The 23,068-nt window shown below is 52.5% G+C and overlaps 8 protein-coding genes across 8 annotated transcripts; 4 read left to right on the top strand and 4 right to left on the bottom strand.

The window, feature by feature from the left end:
* Window positions 1-1,158: 1,158 nt before the first annotated feature.
* AYO21_04217 (hypothetical protein) lies at window positions 1,159-2,228 on the bottom strand (the record flags this gene model as incomplete). Its single annotated transcript, XM_022654190.1, has 2 exons — window positions 1,159-1,914; window positions 1,968-2,228. The coding sequence occupies 2 exons, from the start codon at window positions 2,226-2,228 to the stop codon at window positions 1,159-1,161; spliced, it is 1,017 nt and encodes a 338-aa protein (XP_022513467.1).
* A 3,615-nt stretch (window positions 2,229-5,843) lies between these two features.
* AYO21_04216 (hypothetical protein) lies at window positions 5,844-7,493 on the top strand (the record flags this gene model as incomplete). Its single annotated transcript, XM_022654189.1, has 3 exons — window positions 5,844-6,396; window positions 6,451-6,919; window positions 6,992-7,493. 3 exons carry the CDS (start codon window positions 5,844-5,846, stop codon window positions 7,491-7,493), a joined length of 1,524 nt encoding a protein of 507 aa, XP_022513466.1.
* Window positions 7,494-8,887: 1,394 nt separating this feature from the next.
* AYO21_04215 (hypothetical protein) lies at window positions 8,888-10,228 on the top strand (the record flags this gene model as incomplete). The annotated part of the gene is made up of 1 exon (XM_022654188.1): window positions 8,888-10,228. One exon carries the CDS (start codon window positions 8,888-8,890, stop codon window positions 10,226-10,228), a length of 1,341 nt encoding a protein of 446 aa, XP_022513465.1.
* Window positions 10,229-10,291: 63 nt separating this feature from the next.
* AYO21_04214 (hypothetical protein) lies at window positions 10,292-11,059 on the bottom strand (the record flags this gene model as incomplete). The annotated part of the gene is made up of 1 exon (XM_022654187.1): window positions 10,292-11,059. One exon carries the CDS (start codon window positions 11,057-11,059, stop codon window positions 10,292-10,294), a length of 768 nt encoding a protein of 255 aa, XP_022513464.1.
* A 369-nt stretch (window positions 11,060-11,428) lies between these two features.
* On the bottom strand, window positions 11,429-15,863 carry AYO21_04213 (hypothetical protein; the record flags this gene model as incomplete). Its single annotated transcript, XM_022654186.1, has 11 exons — window positions 11,429-11,664; window positions 11,724-11,940; window positions 12,012-12,148; window positions 12,196-12,517; window positions 12,580-13,303; window positions 13,350-13,472; window positions 13,523-14,180; window positions 14,235-14,923; window positions 14,971-15,415; window positions 15,464-15,755; window positions 15,822-15,863. 11 exons carry the CDS (start codon window positions 15,861-15,863, stop codon window positions 11,429-11,431), a joined length of 3,885 nt encoding a protein of 1,294 aa, XP_022513463.1.
* A 1,191-nt stretch (window positions 15,864-17,054) lies between these two features.
* Window positions 17,055-18,140, top strand: AYO21_04212 (hypothetical protein; the record flags this gene model as incomplete). The annotated part of the gene is made up of 1 exon (XM_022654185.1): window positions 17,055-18,140. One exon carries the CDS (start codon window positions 17,055-17,057, stop codon window positions 18,138-18,140), a length of 1,086 nt encoding a protein of 361 aa, XP_022513462.1.
* Window positions 18,141-19,533: 1,393 nt separating this feature from the next.
* AYO21_04211 (hypothetical protein) lies at window positions 19,534-20,358 on the top strand (the record flags this gene model as incomplete). Its single annotated transcript, XM_022654184.1, has 1 exon — window positions 19,534-20,358. The coding sequence occupies one exon, from the start codon at window positions 19,534-19,536 to the stop codon at window positions 20,356-20,358; it is 825 nt and encodes a 274-aa protein (XP_022513461.1).
* Window positions 20,359-20,907: 549 nt separating this feature from the next.
* On the bottom strand, window positions 20,908-22,691 carry AYO21_04210 (hypothetical protein; the record flags this gene model as incomplete). The annotated part of the gene is made up of 3 exons (XM_022654183.1): window positions 20,908-22,008; window positions 22,060-22,524; window positions 22,578-22,691. 3 exons carry the CDS (start codon window positions 22,689-22,691, stop codon window positions 20,908-20,910), a joined length of 1,680 nt encoding a protein of 559 aa, XP_022513460.1.
* Window positions 22,692-23,068: the final 377 nt, after the last annotated feature.

The raw sequence follows: 23,068 nt of genomic DNA, 5'->3' as shown, positions 1-23,068 counted from the left end.
GTGCATACATACATATATACATAGCTCGTAAACTCATGCTCTCATGCTCCGAAATCACATCCTACGCCTCTACACCTCGCCCCTATACCTCCTCTGCCCTCCTCTTTCTTTGTATTGTTTACTATCGTTGCCATGAGCGAAGTGAGATATACCCTTCCCTTCCCTTGCGTTCGCGAACTACTCGACGACCTATTTTCCCCGGGTCCTCTATTGTCCCAGACGAGGACTATGAGCAGGGCAGGGTTTGTCAGACTCGATCAGACACCAGGGTGTAGAGTCCTCGAGAGGGCGCGGTCAGATAGGAGGATAGATGGATGGTAGATAATAGTACAGATTGGTCGTATATGGATACAGTACGATACAGATATATTGTAGCAGTTCGCCTCCATCTGTTTCCACGCAGGGGACTTGGGTGTCTGAAACTGAGAACAAACCATCGCAAAGACTTGAGATGACAAGTGCAGTATGCTGCTCCAGACACAGACTCTCTTGTCCGCCTCGACCCGTGACAGCTGCGGTGCGTGATCCCTTCGACGCCAGCCTTGTCGTGTGAAGACTTCGCAAGGCTGGCTGGGCCCACTTCCCCCCCCGAGGTCAGGTTCAATTAAATGCAGACATATTAGTTTTAAACCCGCAATTTCTGTCACACCAAGACCCCCTACCACAACTAGGGCGAGCCGATCCGATCCCCATTCCGATCCCGACGACTAAATCCAGGTCCTGTCAGGTCGAACTGGCACCGGGCCAGCAGGCATCAGGACCTCGATTCGATCCTCCCTTCGAGCAATACCTAATCTAGGTCCTGTCAGGTCAAACTAACACCGGGTTAGCAGGCAACAGGTCCTCGATTCGATCCTCCCTCCCTCCGATTCAACCCGTATAAATCTGTAGTATAACCGGTCGAGAAAAACCAACCCGAAAGGGCGAGTTTCTCTTATCACGAACCAGCAGGTTGAGCTGTTTCGTGATAAGTTTTTGCACTTTTTGTCACCTGGCATCAACTTATTTTTGTCCAGCCTGGAATGTGTGTTAGGGTTGTGGGAGGACACACTTGGCGAAGGTGTGGCATTAAGCTGATCGCCGCCAAGGTTGGGAGTGAGGAAGAGGCACCTAGTATCTAGTTGTTTCCCTTGTCATGTGCCGAAATTCGATCATGGTTCAGTCTGCTTCCAGATAGGCGTCCTTCTTCTGTTGCTTCGCGGCTTTACGGGCTTGATTCATGCTGCCTCCCAAGAACTCCAGTTCCCGAGTTCTCGCAGCCAATGCGTCTTCGGTCACGTCGTCCAACACAAATTTGCCCATGTGCCCACTTCTCCATTTCTGCACAAACTGAAGAGCTGAAGACTCAAAGTCCGGCATCCCTCCCTTTTTCAGGCGACCCTGTTTCCGCGCAAGTCCCTCCAGCACAGCAAAAATGTCGTTTGTCGGTTCGGAAAACATATTGTACAAAGATGGATCTTGAAGGTTGAGGTGGTACAAAAGGTAATCGGCGATGGTCGTTGGTAGGATAATGGTGTCTTTGACATTTCCGCAAAGAGCGAGCTTCAGCATACTCTCGGCGTCAGGGACGTAGGGGACGAAGACACCTGGTGTGTCTAGCACATATACCGCTTCTCGACCATCTTCTGCGTCTATTATTTTGACGTCGCTGCCAATTTTCCTAGTCACTCCGGGTTGGTCTCCGGTTCTTGCAGCCTTCTTCTTACCCAAGCTGACATTTCGCAACGCATTGAGGAGAGACGACTTGCCAACATTGGGCATGCCCACAACCATAAGACGGGTGCCGAAGAGGGAGGTCGAGGCATTGGCATGCGCCCGAGCAAACTCGAGGACTCGGTTGATGGCAACGCGGGATTTTACATCGGCAAAGAACGAGGTGGATGGAGCATCCCATTTCTTGATTATCTTTTCCCTCTGGCGAATGTCAGAAGACCACGCACAAGATTGTCCCCTGGGGCAGCGCATACCTGCTTGTCCTCGTTTGTGAAATTACTCCCCAGATCTTGCTTGGTGTAAACTATCAGTCGTGGCCGTTCGCCGAGGTTGGCCTCGAACAGCGGGTTACGAGATACAAGAGGTGTACGGTAGTCTCGGCACTCAATGACAAGATCGATCTGCGAGATCATGGATTTCATCTTCGACAAGCCGGCCGCATGGTGGCCCAGGTAGTAGGATCTAGGTATCGACCCAAGGTGCGGGTACATTCGGCGAGGGACGAATGCGCCCATGGTGGAGGTCTGTGTTTTGGGGTTGAGGGTATAGGATTGCCGCCATTGCCCTCATCTTACCGGCTCTACGTGGTATTGGAGCATGCTGAAGGACGTTGAAGTGAGGAAAGACTTGGTGGCAGCAAATTAAAAGTGCGCATGGAGTTGGAAAAGCCGCTTACGGTGAATCATTACGGTGAATCATTTAGTGTAAAACTGCACTTCTTCCTTCTCCTTCATCAGGCTTCGACCCACTTCATCTTCTGCTTGTCAAACACACGCACCCATTCTTTGAGGCTGCGCCGCGGAATTACATGGACGCCACGGCCGACACTGCATGGCCTAACGATTGCGTCGCCTCTTCTGCAAAATCTTCTTATGCAGAGGGAACGCAGCGAATTTCTGTTACCGGAGGACCGTCTATCAACGACTATTTCGGTCGAGGTGATGTAAACCAGATACGGTCCCAATCCAGCGCGTCAGTGCGGGCTCTGGGGCCTAATCAGGTGTGTTGATTGCTTCTTCATCGTCTGAATTGAGCATCAGGGCTGAAGTCCCCTTCCCTGGCGACTCGGCACTCACTTACAGCATGCCTCGACTCAAACTTTGCCTCAATCAACCACCTCGCTTAATGACGGTTCTTACGGTGTGATTGGGGAAGAGGGGACGAATTACACATCTTCCCGGCATAAAATTGCACTGCATGATTCGCTTTGGATTCTCTGCCTCCTTCATCACAACAAGAGTGTACCACACAGGCTTTGGAAGCGACGCCTGTCCTGTACGACAATTCTCTTTTCAGTTTAACAGAATCTTTGCAGCTTCAGTTACCGGCCATGTCGACCGATTACACTGTCATCAGCTGTTGCGCCGTCCGACTGTGGTTTAACATGGATAGGCGAACCAGCTCCTTCTGCTTGACCATCCCTTCTGCCGTGAAATTGAGCTGGCGAGGCGTCAACATGTCGAGGACAGCACTTGCCAGCTTTGAATCGCCAAACTTTTCCAGCCTGCATGTTTCGCCGTCTTCTCATCTCTGTTGAAGCGCTAGGTGCTCCGTCCAGCTTTGAATGCTCGGTGGCACTGTCAAACGCACAAGCGTCGTTGCACCAAGACTTTCACTGTGATAAATGCCATCCAATATCCGCACTAAGCAAAAACTTCCTTGCCGCTTGCAGAGTTGCGTTTCGAGGCACCATGTTTGGGCAAACTCCCTCCCTTCAAGGTCCGACGATCACACTGTCAGTTTGCTAGGCAAAGTATAGGGATCCTGTTGAACCGCGCTTCGCAACCGAGTATTCACGGAAAAGCTCTTGGAGATTGCTCCGTGTACCGAACATGACGCACTGCAGGCAATGCGATGCGAGGGAACAACAGCGCCAGCGGTGTGAGGGAGATAGGACTGGATCAAGAGAGCTATGACGCGCAAATCCAGATTGCTGTCCGCATGAGAGTGAGTTTAGCACACATTATACTTGTCGTTCTTCGCCCATTTTCGAGACTTCGAGTCTCCTCGAGGGTCCCCATGTCAAGATCTGCGTGAATACAGGCTGGCATCGGAGATCCTGATTGATATTGCCGTTGCTATGATCGACTTCTGAGGCGTCGTACCATGGAGATGCAATGCGAGCCTCGATATTGGAATTTTTCAACGTATTCCGAGTTACACAGTCATTTACGCTGTGACGACGGATTACTGAGGTTACTGTCACACTGGAAGGTAAGAAGAGCGGATGTTGCTTCATATCAGAATCCAGATGATCCTGAATTCCTTCCTATGTAAGTCACGAGTGGCGACCGGTACAAAGGGATTGGAGGTTGAACTCTCTGGGCGGATGGGTCTATTACAAGGAAGCACGGTCGATCAACTCGGCGTCACGCGCACGACAGGAAGATGGATATGTCCCTTGGGTTGGGAGTTGAGACTGAAGACAACCCTGCGTTTTAAGGCTGGGTAGACGCCTTGCGAGGCTGAAGTTGAGATTATTCCAGGAGAAAATGACGGCAGCCACCACCAAGAACGGCCGAACCAGATGGCTGGGTACAAAGCGAAGAAAGTTGTCCTACATCTGGGTTGAGCCAGCAAGTTTGAGTGCCGGCTCCAAGCGAGGATGCGCAGTCGTCGCTGGGGAACGAAGTCTGTGTCTCAACAAACCGCGTCCCTTTGTCCATGTCATTGGATCTCCTCAGCATCCTCTTCTCATCATACTGTGGCCTCGTAACAGAAGGACCTCGCACGATCAGCAGGCCGGAAGAAAATTGGCAAGCACCCGAGGAGTTGTGACCACGTGTGGACAGATCTGGGTGGTCGCGCGGCTATTAGGAGGATTGTTCCACAGGTCATTGTGCTACAGCATGGCCGTTTCGATCATTGCTTCGAGAACTCGACCAACCTGATGCTAGAGGCGAAGCACGCCGACGTCGCACAAGAGGAGCAGATACAAGAGTGGTTGGCTGTTGTCGTCCCCCTTGGACAGATATGTGTTGCACCCTGGACCTCAACTGGCTCGCACGGTGAGCGCTGCTGTCGCGACCATTTTGTCTTCTCTTATCCAGCGAGGTTGTCCCTGGCTCCCGGCTCCCAGGACTATCAGGGCACAGAGAGCTTCAGAGGATGAGGCCGGGAAAGATTTGCCCGAAAGAGGAACAATCGAAGGACGGCGAAAGTGGGGATCGCGGGGTCAGGCATCTACCAATCACACCCGGCCAGTGGGCCATCTCCCTTATCGCTGTATCAATATCAAGCTAAACCTCTTTTGGCAAGGCTGTCCGTGCAGCCAACCGCTGGCCTTTGCATTCTGACGACCAGCCGTGCCAGCATCGTCTCTCGCTGAATCCCTCGATGGCCAGTCAAGTCGCCTCTGGATCTGGCTTCCTTCTGCCGATCCGTCTTATTCGACTTTCGGGCTCCCGGCATCAATCGAGGCAGAGCTTGTTGCTTGATAACCTGCCACGAACCACTGCAATCACCCCGGCCGGGCATAGGCCACCCCCCGGTACCTGTCAAGCCATTCTACCTTGTTGAGATATCTGGGCTGATAATAGCTCTATACACCTTTCAGATGAGCAGTGGAGTCCCCAATTGGCCACTGCCCGTCGCGATCCCTGCTTGCTCTACACCCTTTTGAGCTCACTTCTCCCTGCAGCAGACAACATCATCAAATCCCCATTTCTGATTCCCCTCCCATTTCACATCCTTTGCTGCAAGCTCAATCTTTCGTACCTTTTGGCCTGACCTTTCTACGCCTTTGTTCTACGGTTGGGTCGTGTCTTACCGCTCTCCTGAGCGTTGCTTAGCCTCGGTGGTGTGACTTGACCCATTATCTTTGGTTTCGCTGGCATTTTGTCCTGTTCGGGAGATCCTCGAGATTCGCGGTCGATATTTATACCAGCGCCATTTCACTGTTCCTGGCATTGATTGTCGACAAGCGGCACTTGGCCTTCTGTGCGCTTCCCGTGACCTATGCCACTTGGGCTATTGTTGGTGATTGTGACTTGCACACCCTCTCCGAGACTTTGAGCCTATTTCACACCCAGCCTTTGTCTGTCAAGGCTCGATCTTTTGACTCGGCCCGGTTGTACATATATTTCACCCCTCCGTTCGGCCTTGCATTTCCCTTTACCAGCTCATTAGCCATGGCGTCATTCAAGGACGAGCGAACCCTGCTCTACCTGGGCCTCGCTGTGTGCCTCGGTGTCATTACCTATCTGAGTCTGAGTCAACGTCAGAAAGAAGTCGTCTTCAGAAGGCTGAGGTTACGGGGTCGTCGTATCTCCAGTGCAGACACGCCGCCTCGTTCCCTCTCGCCGGAGAAGAAGGTGCCCAACAACTCACCACCAAAGGCTTCCGAGTATGTCAACACATTCCCGCCCCTGACCAGAGAGAACATTCCGGCAGCCGCTGCCTCGCTCCCCGAAGACCGCCGCGTGGCCCTGCTCAACTCGACATTCGACGAGAAGAACTGGATGAAAGCCGTTCTGGGATTCGACGAGGATTTTCGCAAGGCCGATGCAGACAAGTACGTCTTCACTGGCTACAAGATTGAAGAGATTCGAGCTCTGGGAGATTTCCCCGACTATGCTGCCCTCAGTGGCGTCCCGCTTCCAAAGCCATACCGTGAACACGACATCAACAAAGCCCTCCCACGACCCTACCGACCCTTCAGATGGGCATATCATCAAACCATGTGTCAGTACCTTTGTCCTTTGTGGTTGTACTTCTAGCTAACAGCCCGCTACACAGCCCTCACCAAGCTAGAGCCCGACTGGTGGCTAGAACTGGAAAACACGTACGTGGCACGCATCGCCCAGCGCAAGAAGCTCTACGCCGAACACGGCGAGGCTGTGCTCCAGTGGCTGCCTGGGTCGGAACTGGCGTGCAAAGAACTCATGGAGATGGCGCTCCAGTTCCTCTGCGCTCGCTACCCGCAGTACTTCCGCCTGCACTCTGACAAGAAGACATTCGAGAACAAGATCCTGGGCACGACGCAGGACGTGTCGGCCAAGCACCCTCTGCTGGTCCTGTTGGACAACGTCCCCGAAGACTTTGCCATCACGCTGCGAAACCCGGAGACCGGGTATTACCACTTCCGGGCGGGGATGATCTGCTCGGCGCTGGGCTGGAACGTCGGGACCAAGATCGGGATGCAGTTGGCCCAGATCCACGCCCCGATCCCGGACTACAAGGAGAAGATGCAATTCAGCATGGATCGGTAAGGCGTCCTCCCTCCTGGTCACTACAATGAGCTACCAAAAGTGCGACATCTAACCCCTGTCCCCATTAGATTCTTCACCAAGATGCCCTCACCCAGACCCATCCAGCGCGGCTCGTGGGGCCTCGAAGTCGACCAGCCGCTGTACATGCCGCCCGGCGACCCGCACGAAAAGTACCGCGACTTCCAGTCTCCCGACCTGGACCTGTCGCGGATCCACCTGCGGGTCGACTGGCAGACGCTGCGCCGCCTGCCCCTGTCGGGCGGGATCGTGTTCAACTTCAAAGCGCTGTTTACTCCGGTGACCGAGTTCCGCGACGAGCCGTACATCCCCAGCCTGGTGCTCAAGGTTTTGCGGGACGGCAAGGAGAACCTGATGAAGTACAAGAACACGTGGCACGTCGAGCACGTCGTGGTGCCCGCGCTGGAGGAGTACGAGCGCGAGCAGATCCAGCGGGGTCTCGTGGAGAAGGACTGGCAGCACCACACGTTGGACGAGAGTCCGTGGTTTCCCGGCTGGAAGGACAAGTGGGTCAGACAGCAGGGGTTTGGGGATGTCGAGGTGTCGAACTAGGCAGACGGACAGACAGACAACAAGACAGGCACGGCCGCTGCAAACCGCGGGGGGGTCGGTTTTTCGAGTGAAAAACTATGTATAAAGGGAGAGGTGCGCGTTGTTTATGGAGATTAGAAAAGAGTACTCACCACCACCACCACCACCACCACCAGCAAAATGACAAAAGGAGAGGAAAGAGGAGAGAGAAGGATGAAGAAGAGATATATACCAATGGCCAGAAGGAATGCCAGCCAGGAATGCACAACCCCCCAAAGAGCCTAGTTACCATTCCCCCACCGTGATCCAATCTGAAGGGTACTTACTTGACTGGCTTACTGGGTATATTCTACCATTTCACGACGCCGCTCCACCTCCACCAAAGAAGATACAAAACAAAACATATATAAAAAAAAAAGTTAAGCTGGAACTAACTCGTCAATCTATGGAATGACAGAGACTTATGCAAGGGAGGGTTTTTTTTGGGCATTCATCACCGATCATTTTTCCTCAATTTCTCTCGCTCCAGCTGGTAGCATAGCATAGCATAGCATAGCATAGCCTAGCCAAAGACATACATGTATATATATATAATCCGCCATTGCGATGCGAACAGAGGTTCTCTTCCTACTTCTTTCTGTGTACGCCTTGATCATGAGTACATACTCGATCCGCAGAGGAACAAGCGATGGAAAGCTACAAGTCCCTAAATTGAAACATACACATAATACATAACGAATTTCGAAATCCGCAGCGATGTGGACGGACAGACAGACGGACGGCTCTCCCCTCCGGACCCTATCGCCAAACATCTCCTTCGCAGTGCCATCATTGCCTACCCGTCACTACCGCCTGGAATCAAGGCCCGAACATCTTGCCTTGCAGATCAGATCAGATCAGAGCCTATGTTCCCAAGGACGGAAGTGACAAAAAAGCGACGATCGAAAAACGTCAGCGATTTTCCTCCCAATTGATTGGGTGCCGTCGATATTACAGCGAGAGGAGAATTGAGCATGTGATAATATTTCCTTTGCGGGTGGACAACGTACAGTACATCGCAGCAAGTAGAGCACAAGTAACTCGGTACAGGAGGAGAGATATTGGTCTTAAGTCTTATCTTGTCGTCCTGTTCTTCTTCTTCTCGATCGCTACGTTCTCCGACACACACCACACATATACACATATACACAGAGGTATAAATCAAGACCTTTGCTGTTGCTCCTGCCGCTTGCTACAATTCCAGTCTCGGCCGGTTTAGACCCTCTCTCAATTCTCGCTATTCCAGTCATATTTTGACCAGCAGCGACAAGCAAACGCACCCACTTCGACTTTATACTATCATACCACAGACCAGGCAGGGTCACCCATCCACCCCTTTCCCCCCAAGCGATAAAGCGCACTTAGGTGACAAGACAATGGCCATCCCCATCGCGCAAGCTCAAGCTCAAGGAAGCATGCTCGACCTACCGGGATCCATCGGGGTCACGGTTGACGATGTGATTTTCTCGAGCGAAGAAGATTCGGCGCCTAACTACAAAAACACGTCAAAGACCACCGGTGCGGGGATCCTCCTCGTGGCCAAGATATGCGACGCCCTGTCAAAATGGGGTGGCTATGGCGACGACGATATACGTGGCGTCGGTGACCTGGTGGCTAAAAACTTGATCACCTGCAACTCATCGCACGTCGAGATAGAGTCGGGGACTAATGTCGACGAAGACAGTGACAGCGAAGGTAGAGCAAGAGACATCCCCCAAAAGACCGTCGCCTCGATCCTCAAAGCGCTCCTGGACCCTACCGGCTCGCGTTCACGAAACGTGTACGTAAACTCCAATGAGCCCGTTTTGCTCGTCAATTTCGACCAACCTCCCCTGCCGAAAGACACGGACCGGGTCAGAGATGTAATTGATGCAACTGTCCAGGAGCTGCAACATCAGTGGAACATTTGGCCCGTACGTGTGTACGGCTATGCCAGCCCGTTGACACCCAGGACACAAACGGCATCTGATGCTCCTTCTAGCCAGAAAGACATGCAATGCGACGGCTTCTCCATAACATTGCTCAATGTTGTAAATACAAACATCGGCGGCCCGAGCATGCCCCAACTACTCGACGCTCCATGTGATGCTCCTGAATGGAAGAGGTATGTGAGGCGGGAGATATGGAGGGAACAGCAGCTCGTGAGTCGTGAAGAGGGCAAGGAGATCTGGGAACCGCAGGGTAACTCGCCTGGGCATGACGACAACGCATCCGAGCAATCCTTCGAAAGCGGAAGTGACGCCGAGGACGATAAATCTGTCGGCTCAGATGCTGCCAACTTGGCGACGGAAAGCAACCCGGAACCGGCTGAGGCACCGCAGTGGGATGATGAAGCAGTTGAGGAGCACGAAGATGCAGCTCGTGAGGTCACTGCTCATGGCGAAACTCAACCGCTTGCCCAACCAGAGGAGGATTTGGTCGAAATGCGCATCGACGAGGATGACGGTCAGGATGCGGGTCATGCCCCGATCCAAGAGAAACCGTTTTCGAGGGAATCAGAGGCGCCTGAGAGACAAGTCAGACATCCAACATGGGAACGCCATGATGACAGCACCTCTCTGATCGATCTCATCAGATCCCAGGCGTCGCGGATTGCGCCATTCGGGACGGAAGATGCAGGACAGGCCGTCGGTGACAACGAGGGCGAGGTGTCCGACCCGAGAACAGAGGGCATCGAATCGCCATCCGCGGGCGAGGACGAGTATGTCGTCGTTTGAGACTCTAGTCAGCAATCTCAGGCATGATTGCCCGTGTAACCCGTGTAGTGTGTACTTGTTTCTTCAATCACTGATCGAACGACCCCGACTGCTGCTCCTGCTTCGACTCCTGCTTCTTGACCTGGGACTCTGCCCATTCTCGGACGCTGTCCCATTCCCCGCATGACGTTCCATGTCGCTGTCCCCATCTCGTTTCTCGCCATTCTCCTCCTCCTCTTCTTCTTCCTCCATGGCATCCAGCTCCGCCTGCAGCGGACTCACCCTCTCGTCCAACTGCTCCAGATCCTCCAACAACTGCCTGGCCGGCAACTTCCACAGACTCGTCCCGCAGACTCGGTCCTTTGTGAGCAGATTGTCCACAAACTCGTCCATGTGGATCAACACATAAGACTCCTTCCTCCGCTGCCTCAGTTTTCTCGAGTCCTCCAGATACGGCTCGAGGGTTTTGTACACGTCGGCCGGCTCAAAGGTCAACCGGACGTAGAACGCCGCCAGCGCCCTCAGGTACTTCCACTCCTCGCCTCCGTTTTGGAGATATTCGAGCACGATCTCCCGGTCGGGCACGAGGGTCAGGAGTTTGAATGCGAGGCAGATGAAAGGCGTAGGTTTCATGGCTACCCCATAGGTGCCGCCGATGTAGGAGAGTTCGACGGCTCGGTCGCACAGAGTCGCGGCATTGAGTCCGAAACACTGTTCTTTCCAGTAGAGTGAATCGGTGATGCGGTCGCGCATGGCCGTTTCTAAGAGGAGGGCAGGATTCTGGCCGCGCACCAGAGGACCGCTGTAGCCGCGGTTATCGAGCGTGTTGGAGGCATCGGCACGGTGCGTCATGGTAGCGTCTAGGAGTGAGAGAAGATTCTATCGCTTGCCAGACAACCAGACCTCGTGGAGAGTCGTGTGGCTACAAGTAGATACAGCCAAAAAAATGTTCTTGGATTTGCAAAGCCGCATCAACGTCACCGGGCCAGTAATCCGCTTTTGGATTAGCGTGATGCCGCCCTGTGCCCCTCAGCAATGCACTCTGCACGACTCTGGCTGTCTGGAGGAGGACGCGCTCTCAGGTATAGATAGAGACAAGACATACGGAGAAGCCAATAGGTCTCGTTGAGAATTAAGGTTGTCTACATTGCCCTGTGACCTGCCGTCAATTACGCATTTTTCAATTATCTCGTTACCCAAAATCCCCACCAAGCAGACAAATCAGTCTCGTATAGACCACGCCTCATACTCTTTCAACACTTGCTCTGACAAGAGTCCGTCGTCCTGCTCTGTATCCGAATCCGTCAGGCTCTCTGTAGTCGACACGCGAGTAATGTTGTATGATGATCTCGAGGCAACGGGTTGAATGGTTGGTGACAGTGGCAAAGAAGCGGCCGCCTCGCTCGCAGCTTCACGACGTCTTGCCAGCTCCTGCACTCGCTTCTGCAGTCTCGACGCTAGAGGTCTGTCAGTCCAACCCGGCATCGAGATCAAAGATTGCTAGGGGATTGCTTACCATTTCTCTCATTCTCCACAATGAACTTGCGAGGGAAGCCGCTGATCGGATAATCACATGTGTGGACTTTGTTTGGCTTCGAGTTGGGTTGTCTCAGCCGGAGAAGGATGTATACCGATTCTTCACGGTCTCGGAGCTCGATCTCCGCATGGTACGTCCCTTTGAACACTTTGCGAGTGTACATGTCGTCAAGGAACTTTTTGTCGAGGTCGAAGATCTGCACATTATCAGCTTCCCGTGATTGCAGAAGATATACCACCCTCCAAGCCGGAGAAAGCAACTGCGTACCGTGAATTCTTCCGACGATGTTAAACGCCTCTTCGCAATAAAGCTGGGAACAAAGTCCCCGATGATGTGGTTTTGCAGAAATTCAGCCAGAGTTTTGATGCTCTGGTCCTGGTGAGCGAGTTTGCAGCGAATATGACCTTTCGAACTTGTTAGCTACATCCTTTCCCGCCTCATTGACACTCACCTGTGCAAACAAAAGCGCGATTTTGCTTGTCGCCAAAGACATGAGACTCGTCCTTCTTGAAGTAAAAGGTGCTGGCAACGAGAGAGTTTGCAATTTCTATAACCTCGCGGGACAACGGAGGCTGTCTGAGCAGCTTGTTTACCATCCCTCGAAGGTGATCCACGTCATGCTTTGCATCTAGCGGCGGTGGCTTTTGTCTGAGGTCAGGGTTGATGCGGAAATAATGGGACGCGAATTCTGTTGCCCACTGCTCGCCCACCGTGTCGCGGTAGAACTCGTGCCAGGACCATTCGGTGTCGAGGATATTGTCGATCTTATCAACCTAGAGAATCAAGGTCAGAAGAGGTATTCATCGCCGAGGAAGAATGGTGAAATGCCACTTACAAGAACGCTGAAGTAGTTTTTGATGCCTTTCATGGCCCGATAGCGCTTTCGAGAATCTCGCGGTCCTTCAGTCTGCTGCTTTCTTCTCAAGTGGTCCTCTCTCGAATGGCCAGACAACTTTTCTAGTCTTCTGCTCATCTCAGCAGCATTTTGACCCGTACCAAGGGAGAGAAAGATATCCGGGTGGCGCGATTCGACATCTGGCCATAGCAACCGTCGCTCTCTTTTTGCGACAATCACGGGGTTGTTGTGATTGATGGCCCCATCAAGGTATGTCCTTCCTCGCCTCACAAAAGGTTTGAAGTAGGACGGAGCTGCTGAGGTAGCCGCGGCAGCTTCCCAGACATGAAACGCTTCACTCGGGGTCCGAGCCGTCTCCAAAGTGTATCCAGGATCAGAAGTTTGCTGTCGGTTGTAGTTGGCCATGATCAAGGCTCGGTTCCCGGTGCCCGACGTAGACACCACAGCCACCTTCGTGGAGTATCTCGCGGCATTACTCTTGCCCCCGAAGAGAAGGTCGTCACCGAAGGACTCTTGCAAAACTCTGTGCAATGGGGTTGTCCTGTATTTGCTTCCGTGGTTCAAGGTCGCCAGCTTCTCAAAGATCGTGTCTGCGAATTCCCGCTCGGAGAATGCTGTTTTGCAAAGAGACCTGAATCTGCGCGTGCATTCAGAAACAGACCATTGGGCGGCGACGAGGCCGAGAGCGACAATACCACCGGTGCTAGGCGCGTCAGAAATCGTACCTGGATGGGCGCCGGCTCACTCACCTCGTCCCCACAATCAGATCGAACAGTTGCTGAATTTGAATCCCTGGCGTTGAGTGGTAGTTGTTGATACAATTCTCAATAGCAGCCAGAATCTCAAGTTCCACGATGCCACGGATTCCACCCCTTGGTCCCCAATATCAGCCTCTGACAAGAGTCTCGGGAAGTTCACTTACCCGTCCAAGCACAGAATCCTCAGGCCAGCGAACTCGGGCTTTTTGGCGATTTCCCAGTTCATGGATCTCTTTCCGCCATGTAGAGGACAGCTTCCGACTAGAGTGATAAGATCATCTTGTTCCTCTCCGTGTTCTCGAATGCAAGAGTCACAGAGGATGTGGCCACACTCCAACGCATGTTCAGGCGTAGCCATCAGACATCGAAAGCAGCTCACACAACTGATGAAGTCCCGGGAAGACTTGATCTGAGACGAGAAGAACTCGGCGAGCTTCTCATCATGTAATTTGGACACCAATTTCATGTCTGTCGAGATATGACCTTCATGGTTGCCAGACAAATCTGTTCGCGATTGCTTGTGTAGCGGATACCTGGAACGAAGCTCTTGTATAAAGGTGCTGTTCAACGCCTTCAGATTGTCTTCGATCTTCTTCAGCCAGACCTTTTCGTATGAAGAAGCCATAAGAGAAGATTTATATGGTCCAATTTCTCTCTTACCCTTCTCGTTCTGGTGGCCCTTGTCGTGGGCGGACTTGACATTGCAGCAGTGCGGAATTCTCTTACTTGTATATTCACAAGGCATTATATCGTTGCAAAACATATGTAAGGCTGTCCGGCAGAAAGGAGCGTAGTCTTTCGGGAAGTAATCAAGCACAGGCCCTGCGAAGCTGTTATTGAGACATTTTACCACGCCGAACAGCAGCACTTACTTACCCTGCAAGTTATTCCGGACGTAGTCCAACAGGATGCACGATGCTATCAGCGAACATAAGCCACCGAGGAGCATTTTCGGTTGGAGAAGCTCGTGACGAGTACTCTCGTGTATCGTTCTTGCCAACGTCAAAATGTGATCGCCGAAGTCGTGGGCAATGAGTTTATTACGAGTAGAAACCATTCTGAAGTCAAATGGTCGTTCAATGTCATTGGCAAAGTGCTCGAAACCCGCCTGTAGGTATTGCTGCAAGTCATCGGCGTTGGCTAGCCGGCGTTTGATGCTTTTCTCGTAGTGAGCGGTCTGACAGACGCTGACGATTTCCTCTCGGAGCTGCAAGATCTGGTTGTTGATCAAGTTGTACGTCTCGGAGCTCTTCGCGGGAATGCGAATCACGCGAACAGATCGATAGTAGCATTCAAGCAACTCGCGTGCAGACAGGCTGCGGTAATCCCCTTCGGGAGCGAAGTTCCTCGCGAGCTCTCTCAGATCATGTTCGGTGGTCGTGATGCCTTCAACATCTCGGAAGAAGCTCTTCGTCGCGTCCTCGATCGTCCATCTCTCGTCCTTACCAGCAACCTCAACAGCGTTAAGCACGACTATCGCACTGGGTAGGATAGGTTGATTCAGGGATTTTTCGACGCTGCGCTTTGCCCAGTCGACAAGGTACTTGTAAGTGATGTGAAGTTGGCTTGCCGCCCGTCAGTAGGCAGTCCCCTCGGCGCAGAACATACTTACTTTGGATTTCTCTGGACGAAAACAATAGCATCAGAAAAGGTATAGAGAAACCTGGGGTAAAGATTGGTGACAGCATATTCTCGAGTGCCCTTGACTGGATCGTTTGCCTTTGTCCATTCAATGGGGACAGACCTCGCAGGCATTTTCTTTCTCACTTTCCTTGGCCCTCCTGATTCTTTTGTTGCCCTTTTGGAATGTGAGGAGTCTTCCACAGCGAAAGGTACCTTTTCACCCGCGTTTAGGCCCTCACAGTCAGCGTAGAGGATAGGCATCGCGACCTCTAGATGCTCCGGATCTGCGTACAAGTGCACGCCTTCTGACGTGGCAGTCCCTTCGTTGGCTCTGGAGCCCGGCACTGGGGTGTGGAAGGAAGTGCGGTCGGCTTCTGTAGATACCAAGCCGCCATGAGATACCAGGGCTTTAACAATTGTGCTTTTGCCAGCGTCTTGCCAACGTCAGAGAGCTCTCGATAGCGTATCTTGAGATGACCTACAGGTGTCCCCGATGAAGGAGACAAGTTTGGGGTATCTGGCCGCCCCGCCGAGTGGCCGACTGTCCAGCATCATTTGACCGTATCGGCCAAAGTCATAAAACTCTGATTTTCTACCGTCCGATGATTTGACGACGCCGAACCATCTCGAGTCCTGATCTTTGTCGTGTAGGGTCCTAATCTCTTGAGGATCCATTGGTGGTTCCAGAATTGAGCGTATCATCAATATCGTGGCCCTATCTTCTTTCATATGCGCGCGGTTACCGAGATTCGTGGTCTTAGCCTTGTGGGCAGCCTGTTTTGGCCAGCAGTCGTCACAGAACGAGATGCCCGAGCAGGCTGAACAGAGCCAGACACGGACATTAGGCCGCTCACAGTCGGCACAAGCATCACCGTTAGCCATGGTCAACGGAATGAAGAGTCGAGTCTAGTTTCCAGGCTTGACCTCAAGGACTTGCTGGAGAGGAGGAAGGTCTCTGAGAATGAGGGATACAGAAAGATATACCTTGTTCACTAGGCGAGGGGAAGGGAGGGAGGGAGGGGGGCTATTACAAAGTCAGGCTTCAGCCTCACTCTGAATACGGGCTGAAGGATACCATTACATTTTCAACCAATAGTGCCATGCATTGTGGTCGGCTAGTTGCAGCCACGGCCGAGTCCAGCCGTCCTCTGAATGAGGCTGACCTCTCATTGCTCAGGAAAAGGCGACCGGAAGGGCAGTCGACCCAGACATGCAGACACACTAGTCGTAGCGAGATGGACGTAAAGCCTCAGCAGTCTAGGCATGTACACACAGCCCTGGTCTGAACCCTGCTCGCTTCAGTGTGCCGTTCGTATGTTGGGCATACCAGGGTCTATTTGCAGGGATATTTCTGAGGCAGGGCGCATTCATGTCACCCACACAGCAGCATGTCATAGGAGCCCGGGAAACGCTGCATGCAGGTGCGGCTGTACCATTGCCATCTTCTTGTGGTAGGCAAGTGCCTGCAAGGTTGACCGCAGTGCTTGTACCTCGTACTTTTGTTTCCAGTGAAGGACGGGCTGGGGAGAAACTAGACATTCAATCGACAAGGGGAGAGTGCGGAACGGCCCAGATCTGCCGATCGACAACTTTAGACCTGGGGGCCCTAACTAGAGGAAGGGAGGCCTTGACGATGTACGCGAGCAAGCTGAGCACATGGAACCAGCGATGTAACTGCGAAGGTAAACGCGAGGGTCGAGGAGCACAATTGAACAGTTGCGGGAGAAGTGAGTGAGTGTGGCTCACAATGCGCAGAGCCGCAAGCAAGTTGACTGAACCTAAAAGCGGCGTCGCCACTGTCAGCCCGTTGAGCTCCACCATTGGTTTGCCAAGAAATCAGTTGCTCCTCGCGACGAGGCTGTAAACATTGCCTGCGTAACCGGCTGGACGATGACTCTCTTACTTATGACCGGACTCATCCGAAGCCATCTCAGAAGAAGAGGTCAAAGCCAGTACTCACAAGCATATATTAAGTTAGGGCCCGACCAAGAATCGTCTTCGTACCACCATCACGGTTCCAATCAGCTGCATGAACACACTTGTTTCTTGGGTCAATTGGAGCCCTGCAGGGCAATGGTCCTCCTAACATCCTCGACCGTCTCGGTCATCATCTCTAGCGGGGTTGTCTGCACGTTCACATTCTTGTTGTTTCTCTCGGGATATGTATTACAACAACAATCTGTGCGCTCCATACAAGAAGCCATTCGACGACCACCCGAACGAAGACCTGTGCCAACTCTGCCTCCACAGTTTCGACATGAAGAAAACGATAGCGTTCCGAGAGTGTTGGAAAACCCTGAAGATGGCTTGCAATCTGTCGTTATCGTCGGGGCTGATCAGAACTCGGACACGGTTCAGGTGCCGGTAATCAACCAGGACCCGAATGAGGCAACGTTGGATTCCTCTCCGGAGCTGTTCAAGTCGGCTTCAAGAGACGAAACACCACTCCAGCGTCTTGCCTACATGTTTGCCCTCCTCGAGCCACACCACTTGTGCTCGGCACTCCTTTTTGCGAAACAGGAACGGTCATCTTCACGGCTGTCCAAAGAACCATCCATCATACTTCTCTACCCATCCACCTGGGAGACCGAATCCTCACCCCTCTATACATCAACTTTGAGCTTCATGCGCGACGTTCAGGAACTGTACAGCCTCATCTATCACCCTGTAAGGATATACGACGCATGGGACGTTCGATCACAACTACTTGGGGAATTGCAGTGGGGTCGATGGGAGTACGATCAAGCACTGTTCTTGCGCTCGCCTGGAATGGTCCTCAATAGCCAAGCGCTGGACGCTGCATTGGCCTCTTCCGATACAAGGAAGACATGGACACCGTTGAATCCATCCTCGGGGGATGACCCAGAGCTCCTGCTTATTACTCCTAGTGGCCTTCAGAGTCCGAGGAGGGAGACAAAGAAGCTGGTTCATTCTCTGTCTGCAAACATTCCCGATACCAGCGACAATGCCGAGCACATTGGAGGATCGGATCACGAACCTGCGTATGTGCTGCTCGATAGTCGAGCTGTGAATGATGAAGAAAATGATATGCGGAATGACGAGATAAGGCGCAAGTTCGCCAAAGGGACAAGCAATGTCTGTGGAGGTAGTGGGCTCTTGGAAGACAGCTTGAAATTGGCCTTGAACAGGTTTTTGTAGATGACAGGCATGAAGAGCATTCAAACGATTGATTGAGGAAATAAAAATGCCAGACACCCTGCATGGGGAATCAAAACACTTCCATTCAAATTTCAAGTCTTCCCGTGTTTATCTAGTGGATTTAAAGTCTCCCTGCTATTGCACCGATTACGGACAGCGACTGGCGCATAATAATAATTATTAACGGTGGCAAAATCCAGCTTGCAATGGCATTCGAATGAAACGCATGCCTAACCGGGTTGTGCAAATAGATTTCATAGAATACCTGCAGCATTCCAGGCCCGTTTATTTCAGTCTCGTTCCTCAATCTTTCCAAAGTTGCCAGATGAGCTAAGGAGCAAGGTTATCAGCGTTATTCTATCAAAATAGCTACTCGTTAACCCTTCTAGTTCGCTCATGAGTATGCTCATTATCCACCAAGTCCTCCTAACGGTGCCGATCCTTAGATGCCTACTACTACCTACCTCAGGTACCTGCCCTACCTACCTCGGGTGCCTGCCCTAAGTACCTATCTCAGGTGTCTACTAGTACCATACTAGCGCTAGATAAACATCGTGTATTTTATCAACCCTCCCATTGCCTACATCCATAAAACTCGCAGAACCACGGGCTGCTCGTCCGCACCGTCACCTACCTCACGAACGCCGAGAAAGATACCTGAAGAGACAGTCGTATGCGCTTGCGGTAATTTCGGCTCAGCATACTCGTTTGTGGGTTTCCAAATACCTAATGTTACGGCCGAGCACGGACGGCCAGCTAGGTGAGCAGGGTGGCAGGCTCGCACTCCAGTGCAGCATTCCAAATAGCAACACATGCATGGCCTCTAATTATTTGGGCTTTGGCTCCGGGCACTATACAAGAGAGGGATGGTTGACAAGAAGGGCTGACTAAGGTTCACTGGAGCTCACAATCACTTCACCACCCGGAGCGCGGTGGCTGGATGCCATTTTGATGAGTAACCAGGTGAAAGTCTCGCTTCTCCATAGGCGCTACCCGATTGATGACAGTTTCTGCAAACCACAGGCCGCGGCATCCCTGGAGCCCTTCCATAATTGGCATCGTCTATGCTTAAAAAACAACGGCCGTGGTGGCGCGGTGTCCACTCAAATGCATGACGTTCTGCTTTCTAGCTATTCGCATTCTTTGAACCATGCGGACCGGGGCAGAAGTCAACCGAATAATGACTTGGTAATGCAAGGCACAACGATGAGAAAAAACCACTGAAAGGAAAACTCGAGACCTGGTATACGAGCCTCTCTGTGCGAAAAGTATATCATGAGACCTCCCCTGCACCTTCGATCTACTTCTTCCTCTGCATTGCGATCCTGCAGTTCGATAACCTCACAAACAGGTCGAATACCTCTCTAACACAACACCGCTTCCTACCTTTACAATGTCTACCGCCAAATCCGCCTCCTCCTTGATACCGCGTGACCCTGCGAAGGTCATGGTCATAAGAGATGTCACTCCTAATATCACGACCCTCAGCGTACCTTTCCTGCGGTTTGGGCACATCAAGATTGGCGGCCGGGGTACTTTGGTCAAGCTACAGACGGGCAATGTGGCCGTCTTTTCACCCGTTGCGCTCACCCCGGACGTCAAGGCCAAAGTCACGTCAATGGGTCCTATCAAATACATCGTCGCGCCGGACATCGAGCATCACATCTTCATTTCTACATGGGCCAAAGAATACCCCGAAGCGGAAGTGATCGGGATGGAGGGGCTGCCGGAGAAGAGAGAAGGCGATCCGGCCACCAAAGGCACAAAATTTGCACATGTTTTCTCCGCAAAGAACAAGCTTGACATGCACATCACTCCCGAATTCGACACCGAATTCTCCTACGAATACTTTGACTCCCACACCAACAAGGAGCTGGTCTTTCTCCACAAGCCCAGCAGGACCATGATCGAGGCCGATCTGCTCTTCAACCTGCCGGCCACCGAACAATATTCCAAGGCCGGAGTTGCCGCGGGATCCGGAATCTTGACGAAGCTCTTTGCAGGCATAATGAACACCAAGGGCGAGATGACCTGGCAGAAGCGCTTTCTCTGGTACGCCGCCGCCGGCAAGGACAGGAAGGGCTTTGCCGAGTCGGCGAAGAGAATCAAGCAGTGGGATTACGACCGATTCATCCCTTGTCACGGGGACGTTATCGAGTCGGGCGGCAAGGCGATTGTCGACCGAGCCACCGCGTGGTTCACCGAGGGCAAGCATTGATGAGGTAGCGACGGTGTAAGGTGTATCATGATGGGGCAATTTCGGTGGTGGGAGGGCGAGTTGTTTTTTCGTATTCACCTGCTTTTGCAGCTCAGAGATACCATTATAGCCTTGTTCGTCCGCTTGAAGTTGATAATGCAAAACATTAACTGAATGATTGGTGTATAGTCTGACTGATTGACTACCTGATATACTATGCTTCATGCCTGTGCTATGAGAGTGTGTCCGGGCCTCGGGGACGTACACAAAAAGAAAATAAAATCGACGAGCAACAGTTTCGGCCTCTAGATGAAGACGTCGTGGTGTAGGGGGTTTGTGATACCTTGTCGCCAGACAAACTGCTATAGAAAGTGAAATCCACCACTGCCACTACCACCACCACCACCACCACCACTGCTCCCTTGTGTGCAGCTAACACTCGATCTTTGAATCGCTCAGTCAGTCCGCCGCAGAGTAGAATGTGAGCACTCCATGCAGAGGCTTAACTAGTCCCACAATATCATCTCCCATTCCCTCTGCTGCACCTACCCAAGAGATGCTTGCTCGGACTCAGTAGTACAGCGATTTCTGCCACCAGCGACAGCGGTCGTTGTCGTTGGGATCGGCAATCACGTTCAACCCTGTCACGTTCAGGTCGAGGATGTGACCCGCCTCCGATGTCGTCTGGTGGGAGAAATATGCCGGCATGGTAGTGGCCCCCGCGGCATCGTTCTCGCGATTTGGGTTCCCAGTCAGGGCGAACCGAGTCAAGACCCGCTGCATGTATAGGGCGATGGTGGCGTTCACGCTCGGCCCGGCCGTCGAGGGGTTGTAGTACGTATAAGCGACGTCTTGACCGTGGTAAGCGGGCGGGACACTGAAGCGGTAGCCGTAGCCCGACGACTTGACTTTGCTGAGGGCTCCCGCCGTTTGGAGGAAGAAGGTATTGCAAGTGAAGGCGCTTTCCTGCAGCGTGAGCTCGGCGCGCTCGTAGAAGGAGCTGTAGGGATAGCTCCCGTTGAAGACAGGAGGGTAGAGGGTCTGGGAGACGTAGTCTGCGACCGAGGCCTGAATGCCTGGGAACGTGCTGGTGATGCTGGACAGGAAGATAGAGTTGTTGGTACTGGCTGGATCGGTGAAGTACAGCGTCTCGTGCGCGTTGAAGCCCGTCATCAGCCGCACCGATGTGTCGTAGTTCCCTTGCGCCAGCAAATTGCCTGGCAAGCCCGGCACAAAGTCTCCGTCAACCGCAGGGGCAAATGTAAACGTTCCGTACGGTGAGGTGGCGACGAGCTCTACATTGGCGGCAGAGAGCGTGGCAAAGGGGAGTTCGCGTGCTTCTTGAATCGTCGACACGTTGAGGAGCCCCAGATACCTCTGCAGCAGATGGTCCTGCTCCCAGTGGCTGGGGAATGGCTCGAACCCGGGTGACTGTAGGATCGCCCTCTGGAAAGGTGCTGACCCTTTCAAACCGCCATATGCTGTGATCTGGTGCATAATGGAACCTGCTCCAGCTGATTGTCCGAATACAGTAACCTGCTTCGGGTCGCCTCCGAACAGGTGGATGTACTGTTGCACCCACTCGAGAGCCATGCGCTGATCAAGCAGGCCAGCATTGGCGGTTCCATTGGACTGAATGTTGGGCCCCGACAGAAAACCAAAGGCACCACCCTGGAATCTGCATCAGATGCGTTGAACAAACGTACGAGAACGAAAGCGTACCCTGTAATTGAATGTGACATAGACAACGCCTTTGCCACTCACATCTTCTTCCCGACTTCTCTGGATGAGCCCAGCAGGATTTCCGTCCTCGTATTTTTTGCTGAAAGTAAAACCACCTCCGTACACCCAAACCATCACCGGCGCTCCTTTAGTATGCTCTTTGCTGGCATTGGCGAATATCTTTCTCGGGACTATGACATCGACGAACAGGCAGTCCTCTTGTTCTGTAGGGTCGGGTTTGGGAATGAGGCTAGCATCGCAGGCATCAGTGGAGTTGATGGAGACACCGAGCAGAGCCAGTCCACAGAGATACCAAACAGGGTATGCTTGAGGACAGGTACCTCCGGAGCTGCCATCCTGCAGAGTTCTGTTTACTAAAGGAGGCTGGGGCGCCGTGAAGCGAAGACTACCCGTCGGAGGCCGAGCGTATCGAATATTGGAGAAGTTATAAACATCCAAGGTATCCTGCAATGGGTCAGTCGTCTCGTGTTGCGGATGTGCAAGGTATCTTGGCCCACATTGTATCCTATTGCTTGATGTAGTCCATAACCAAGGTCGACGACAGGCAACTTGAGGCCTTGGGCAAGACCCCTGGAGGCAACAATGGATGCCAAAAGTACTGAGAGAAGCATATTATCGACAAACTCAATTGAATCTGAGTTGTCAGCTTGCCTGTGTCTCTCAACTGAGCAATAGCAATCAGTGGCCTTTCGCTGGCCGACTCGTTGATGTCAAAGGGCTGCCGTCTATTTGTAAGAAGCAGAGATTTCCTCTCTGGAGACGGATAACGGAATCAAACTCGACAAGTGGATTTCGAGAAGCACATCGTCCTGAGACCAACTGGCGTCCAGCAAGACACAACTGAATACCTCGACTTACTCGTCGTTAGCAACAACGATAGCTATACACAACAAAGGTGACAAATGAGAAAGCCCAGTCCAGGACAGGTTAGCTTTGCGGCGTAGCCAATTAACAGCTGCAGATGGAGACTCTGTAACTGCACGCATCT

This window comes from Fonsecaea monophora (assembly GCF_001642475.1).
Source record: "Fonsecaea monophora strain CBS 269.37 chromosome Unknown Scaff23, whole genome shotgun sequence".
Lineage (NCBI taxonomy): Eukaryota > Fungi > Ascomycota > Eurotiomycetes > Chaetothyriales > Herpotrichiellaceae > Fonsecaea > Fonsecaea monophora.
The sequence above is the reverse complement of the archived record's forward strand: the minus strand, read 5'-3'. Positions and strand labels throughout refer to the sequence as shown.